This window comes from Castanea sativa, chromosome 7 (genome assembly GCF_040712315.1).
Source record: "Castanea sativa cultivar Marrone di Chiusa Pesio chromosome 7, ASM4071231v1".
Taxonomy (NCBI): Eukaryota; Viridiplantae; Streptophyta; class Magnoliopsida; order Fagales; family Fagaceae; genus Castanea; species Castanea sativa.
The window spans coordinates 36,880,866-36,887,660 of record NC_134019.1 but is presented as its reverse complement, the minus strand read 5'-3'; the positions used below and the strand labels follow the sequence as shown (position 1 = coordinate 36,887,660).

The window sequence follows — 6,795 nt, the reverse complement described above, 5'->3', positions numbered from 1 at the left end:
TTTGGGGTGATGGATGTGGTACACAGTGTAGCAAATTTGTAGGATCCAAGTCATCCCAAAGTTCTCAAGCATGAAGATATATGATCATTAGTGTTTCACTTATTTTTTTCTCTCACATAGATCACTGCATTAGCGATACGCCCACTTGGATAAAACATAATGCTCTTTGAGCAAACTTATTGTATAAAGTATAGACCTAACAAAATCTTCTAATTCAAAAATGCTTTGTACCTATATTCTTTCTCTTTTTCCATTATCTGGCTACCCGTGTAATTCAAGTCTTTTAGTTAGAAATTTTGTCCATGTGTGTTGCTTGTGTTGTCGCCATCGTCTCATCCTCTCATCTCAATTGATGGATCACAATGATTTCAGTAGATTCTGCTACTAACAGCTATCCATACCAATTTAGCACATACTGGCGCTTGGATCATCCCCCTTCCATTAGCATGCATTTCCTTCATTGTACTTGGAATTTGGGATGCGTAAATTTAGGTATCATGTATGTTCCGATCTTAGCCCATGTTGGTTTCCATGTTAGTTTCCCATAAAATATGTCAGTACCATGTTCTTATATACAGCCCCTTGGTATGTGTGACTATGCAAAAGAATGATATACTTAGCCTGTGATATCTGAAACTAAAATATTCTTCCCACTTTAGCCCTTTGGACTAGCCCTGCTCTTGATAATTGGCCTATCTCCTAATATTAATTGTATTTACCAATTAAGACATTTGTGTATGTAGATTTTTATAGTACCCTCCAAACATTTTCTCGAGTAGAGCTTGGCCTATGCATGACAATAATCTCTAGGACCAAGCACAAGTCCTTGTATTTAGGCTTGGTAGGGCCTGGGTACTTTTGCTGGCAACAAAATCTATATTGGGTTGCCCTTACCACAATGACTACAGAATTATTCTCCCACCCAATATACCATTGAAAAAATGACCTATACTACTAGTAAGTTTTACTCAGTATTCTTATCTTTCCCTTCTGTTTTCAGAACCACAGAAATATTTGTCTTAGGTTCCATTAATTATTGTTAGGATTCTCCTACTAGAAGAAGACACAAACTTGAGAGCTCAATTGTGCCTAACAAGTCTTTACGAGTGGCACGAACATTTGCACGCTGCCAAGATAATCTGTGTTTTTAGCTTTCTTATTCCGTTTGAACTACACCATGTGAGTGAAAGGTGGAGAGGAAAACCTAAAAGATTAGAAGTGAAAGTTTCACACAAAACTGAAATGGACCCAAGAAAGGGAAAGGGCAATATCATCTCTCACCATCCCAAGGGACAAAGAGTAGCAAAGAGATCTTGCCCAAGGATGAGCCAGGCCCACTCCTTTCACTGTTACGTAGGGCTTGAAAATGAAAGAAAGCTGAGGCTCTTGTTAACTCTATAATAGCAGGAAGATGCGGTGAAGGTGTATGCATTATGCAAACCTTTAGTGGTCCCCCAATCATTGCTGCAACCTAACAATGAAAACTGAAAAGTGAAAAGCTCGTTTCTTTTGTAGTAAAATGAAGATATAAAATGCTAAGTTATAGAAGATATGAATTTTGTATGTAGAAAAGTCATAGAGTACAGGTTCATCATTCATAATTTTGTTGATTAAGTTTAAGAGTAGGCTAATGAACTTTCATAGTTTATATCTTCTGAGTTTTCCTTGAAATTGATAGAGAATTGCTGGCCCGGTGTGAATGATCATTTGTGTGAGAACAGATCATCTGTACAAAAACTGGAAACCTTTGAAAATGATTCTGAAATTTTCTGCTTGATTACCATTTTCTTTGTGATAAAAAATATTACTTTACTGATGTATTTTCATGTCTGCATAACATCATTGTCTGGAATAAACCTTGCTAGGATTAGGTACTGTCAAACTTTTCAACGAACTTTTTTGTAGATCATGTGTTTTTTTTATTTTTAATTTTTAATTTTAGGCATAGGCTGTTAATAACTTTAACATTGCTGAATTTATCATCATATTTATGGTGTAACTGAAAGGGAATGAGAAGCTGCTGCATGAATGAGGGTCATTTCTCCCTTTTTACTTCATTGTTTTTATTGGGGGATATATCTTTGTAGCCAGGGCATTATTGATGTTTGATCCCTTTATGTTCTGTCATACATTAAACTCAGAAGTTTGGAAATAAAAGTAGATATGTTAATGATGTGATTCAATTATAATGTGCTAGACTGCTAGTTCCCTAGGGACTTGAGACCTTTCTAATGAGTTGTGCAAGGATTGGATATCTTTGTTCTCTCTCTATCTGGATATAATTATTAGTCTATTCATTATTCTGCTGCATAATTATAAGCGTCTCAATCAACATATTGTTCTGTCTAAAAATTGAAGCCAGTCGGTCCACCAGTTGGTTCATGTCTTGTGTGTCCTTTACAAGAGTGCCTGAAGTTGTCTCTCAGGTTCATCCAATGGAGGGACAATTGTGCCACTGGATTACTGAGACACATTCCTTTCACATTAACAAATATGTTGTGGCAATTCTTCCATCCCAATCACAGCTTGCAGGTCTGATTAATTTTGTGTGTTTTGTCTTGAAATTGGATTGAGAGGTTTATTTAGCTCAAACAAGGGAGTTATCTTTAGTGTTTACTGTAATAGCAAAACAGTTTGAAATTAAAAGGATGTAAACTAGATTAGCTTCTGATAAAAAATAAATAAATAAAAATAAAAAACTAGATTAGCTTAGTCTTATTACTTTATTCGTCTTTGTCCCACCCTTGGTCCTGTCATCTATCACCATCAACTTTTCTTAGTACCTCTCACGCAATTTAATCTCATAATGGTGCGATTATGACAGAAAAGAAACAAACAAAGATTGTCGAGGTTAATAGATATTTATCTTATTCATACTATGAGGCAAGTATACATACAACTATATACGTTATGTACTTTAACTAGAAAAAAGAAAAAGAAAGAATCTGGATCAGAGGCATGTGGAGTAAACTCATCCAAGAAATTGTATGATGGACACATCGATTCACATCTCCATCTTTAGATTGCTAGCTTCAATGGAACCTGTAAAAACAATGAAGTGCTTTTAGTGTCAGCATTTGGCAAATGTTTCATTTAATTTGCGGATGGGAGGAGGGGGGGGGGGGGTGTTGAAAATGGGCTATATGATGGAGTTCTTAGACATGGAAAGTGGAAGATGATATCAAGCACCAATTGATGCTGTGATTAAAACAACCAAAAAGCACAAGTTCATGTGTTTCATGGACTTAGCTCATAGTAAGTAGAGAGTAGACCCATTTCAATTTATGCAACTCTCTTTAGCAAGTGTTTGTTTTCATGCATATTCGCCATTATTTGATGATGATAGCAATTATGTGGTATAGTGTCAAAGGCACCACACCTATGGTGGCTTCCTTTTTCTATCAAAACAGGATGTGGGTGTATTATGGTCACTGAAAACAAGCTGTGGATTTAATCATTTTGGAAGAAAAAGATAGAGAGATCCTTATTATCAACTTTCTTGATTTCAATGAAAAAGCATATACTATACTTTCTTAGAAAAAATCATTAAAGTTTGTGGGGGGTACTATATGGTCTCTATCATTGGTCAAATTTCAAAAAATCCACTTTACTTCATTTTCACCTTAAACTGATGGAAACATGGAACCAAAAAGTGTGACATGCTAGCTACATCTACCTGTAAATGGTTGGGAAGGAAAGGATGTTGATCTTCCTTGATGGAACTCTAGATTGAGCAGGTTTTGTAAATCAGCATCCCAAGTTGAAGAAGGCGGTAGCTGCTGCTGGGCAAGTTTGATATATTTTAGAAATTGATGAATTTAAATTGACACAGAACAGCATTGGAACACAAAGTTTAGAAGCAATTACAGTGAAGCAGGGCGTGTCAATATATGTTTCAGGGATCGACACAGGTGCACTGATGGTTCGTCGAAGAGCCATATCAGATGAATTTATCCCCATTTCCAAACCACAACACGCAACCACTTGTGCTGGATTAAACTGAAGGTAGGCAGGATTAGTCATTTCGGATGACATTCCAATTGTTGGAAAACTTGTTGAGCAAGCAGGAAACATCTGTTGATATTGAAGTAAAACAGAATGAGCAACATAAGGAAATGCTGGACACCTAAGGGTTCCCGATGAAATTGAAGGACATGAATATTTCTAAAAAAAAATTGACCTGTAGAGCTAGTAATCAAGAGTCTTCAGGCAAATCAATTTTCATTGCCAAATGGATGGCTAATACACACATGCTTTATATACTTCACATATTTATATTTTTCTTACCTCTTTTCCAAAGAAATCTTCAATGTTGAAGTCGAGCCTTGGATTCACAGCAGCTAGTTTCATAGACAGGAACTGCATATTGTAATGACAAGAAGACCCATTTCAGAATACAATGAAATTTCAAAATAGATGAAGAATTACATAGAAAATTAGCAGGTAAGCCACCTCTACTTGTCGTTGAAGAGATTGAACATAATTGATGATTTCATCGAGCATTCCAGCTTTCCCTGTGATCTTGTTACACCCTGGTACTAAATCCTGCAGATACTTCATTCTCTCACTGATCTTTTCCCTCCTCACCTGCATAACACATTCACACACTACATAAATTACACAAACTGCTGAAGAAAAATTCTGGATGACTGCAATAATGCCCAAATAAAGAAAATACCACAAATTCTTTCTTACCCTCTCAGCTAGACTGTGGCTGTCTGTGGCTTGGCCGCGGCGTGCCCGGACATGAATATAATCCGGCTTCTGAACCTCGGAAGCTTTTGAATTCTCCTTTGAAGTATCAGAAGAACTTTCTCTATTGTTGTTGTTGTTGTTGGCGGTGGTGTTTTTGGTGCTGGTTTGCCCTGTGATCTTTGATTCCCCGTCTTCTGCACATAATTTGCTCCTCTTGTCTTTGGGTTCATCTTCCAGAACAACCTACACATATCCAAAAGAAATCCTCATCAGTAATTTCAGCAAAACCTGCCAGACAGTGTTTCTATAAAGATCTTAACCTTATGAAGTTGTCAAAAAGCCTCTAATTCGTAAGTCATTCAAAAGTCAAGAACTTTTTATGTCAAAAGAGTAGTTCAAACTTGTGCTTTCCAAAATAAATTCTACAAGTGGAACAGGGCATTCATTGAAAACAAAGAGAAATCAAGTACCAGGAATTAATCGTTCATTAAACACCATGCAAAATTGCACAATCAATTGACAATAAATGAGTACCAAAATTGAAAAATTAAAGTATCTTTTTTTGGGGGGGCATAGTTTTACAGTCTCCACGGTAAAAACTTTCACACATATCCTGACAATGAAAAACACCCACCTGAGTGTTCTGCACCTTATCAGCCTTCCTCTTCTTGGAACTCTCTTTCCCAACTGGCACTGATACCTTGCCTTTTTGTTCAGCCGCCGCTGCCACCACCACTTTTGGTGGGCAACTTGAAGTCGTTGAAATAGCACCAGCAGTCATCTCAAACTCACTACTGGTCCCATTCACCAACCCACAAGACTCAAAACCCATGTCAGGTAACTCAAGCCTGCCCAACTCAGCCCACCTATTTTTCAAACCGGCTGGGTCAACTACTTTCACTGTCTGACTCACCACCTCTCCAAGCACCAAATCACCACCGCCAGTACCCACCAAACCCTGAAAGTTCTGAACTTGATAATGACCCTCATGACCCTGAAACACACCACCACCACCACAAAACTCACCACTTCCTCCAAAATAACTCTGTTGCAGTTGATCTTCATGCCACTTCATCCTAGCCCTTTGCCTCTCCAGCACTGTCATGTCCGTGCAGTGCAACATCTCCTCCTGTATATAACCCCTGTTCATCACCTTCAACAAAGACCCTTCTGGAATGACAAAGAAAGGAAAAAAAAAAAGTGCAGGAACCGGCTTTTTTTCTTAACAAAAAGTAGTACTATTATTCAGTGGCACTCGGTGAATAATGAATATGTTCTACTACACTACAAGTAGTAACTCTTTACTCTTTATATTATTAAAAGATTAGGCAAACTTGCACTATCTTGAGTTGTGCCTAACACACCCACATACACGCAAACTCACACGAGGCCTTTGGGTTTGGGTTTGTGATGAGAGTCAGTGACAAAGTGGGTACTAATGCGTGTTGCTGGGTGCAGCAAAATATACGTGGGGCTTAGTGCAGCTATGTATGTATGTACTTGGGGTTTGGTTAGTGTATATATAAGGATAAGGTGGGAAGAGAAAAGGTGGGGTATATTTATATTTAAGAAGAAAAAGAGGTGGTCGGGGAAGACTGACAATGAATGCCGGAATCTGACAACAACTGGCCGGAATTATTGAGAGAGAGAAGTGAGAAGTGAAATTGTAAGCAAATGGGGCAGAGAGGCATCGAATGTATCCATAGCCAGAGGCCGTGGGCTGTGGGACCTACTGACATGACCGCCACGTGAGACTGTCCGAAAGATTAAAAAAAAGTATGTGTATGACAAACAAAAATAACCTTATGTTTTTTTAGTTCAAAGTTCAAACGGAGTCAGCGGGATTACGCACCAACCACTTTCATTACGAGGATCTTAACTTTTTAGAGAAAAAAAAACGAAAGAAAAAAAATATATATATTGAACAAATTGCGTGGTGGTTTCGTGGATGAGCAATGCTAGGAGCATATAATTTTACACAGTTTTGTCTATACTTCATTACGTAGCAAGTTGTGTGAATATGGTGATAGTGAGCTCCTATAAATTTATATTTTTATTATTCATAACTAATTATGTAACGAATTGTGGTTAAAATTGTGT

At 37.6% G+C, this 6,795-nt stretch overlaps 1 protein-coding gene across 2 annotated transcripts; it reads right to left on the bottom strand.

The window, feature by feature from the left end:
* Window positions 1-2,842: 2,842 nt before the first annotated feature.
* LOC142641968 (uncharacterized) lies at window positions 2,843-6,542 on the bottom strand. Of its 2 annotated transcripts, none has more exons than XM_075816294.1 (7): window positions 5,330-6,542; window positions 4,696-4,938; window positions 4,453-4,587; window positions 4,288-4,359; window positions 3,868-4,074; window positions 3,677-3,779; window positions 2,843-3,042 (listed from the first exon to the last, which is right to left on the bottom strand). In XM_075816294.1, the coding sequence occupies exons 1-7, from the start codon at window positions 5,843-5,845 to the stop codon at window positions 3,005-3,007; spliced, it is 1,314 nt and encodes a 437-aa protein (XP_075672409.1). In that variant the 5' UTR covers window positions 5,846-6,542; the 3' UTR covers window positions 2,843-3,004. The 2 variants fall into 2 exon arrangements, with proteins under 2 accessions (XP_075672409.1, XP_075672410.1); XM_075816295.1 differs by having other exon boundaries at window positions 3,677-3,776; window positions 5,330-6,363.
* Between the last annotated feature and the right edge of the window lie 253 nt (window positions 6,543-6,795).

What these genes read in the sequence shown, in the direction of transcription:
- LOC142641968 (XM_075816294.1), bottom strand. Translation starts at nt 5,845, where the DNA reads ATGAACAGGGGTTATATACAGGAGGAGATGTTGCACTGCACGGACATG. An exon ending in CTCTTCAACGACAAGTAGAG is followed by an intron (nt 4,360 to 4,452) that starts GTGGCTTACCTG and finishes TACAATATGCAG; the next exon opens with TTCCTGTCTATGAAACTAGC. An exon ending in AAGATTTCTTTGGAAAAGAG is followed by an intron (nt 4,075 to 4,287) that starts GTAAGAAAAATA and finishes CAATATCAACAG; the next exon opens with ATGTTTCCTGCTTGCTCAAC.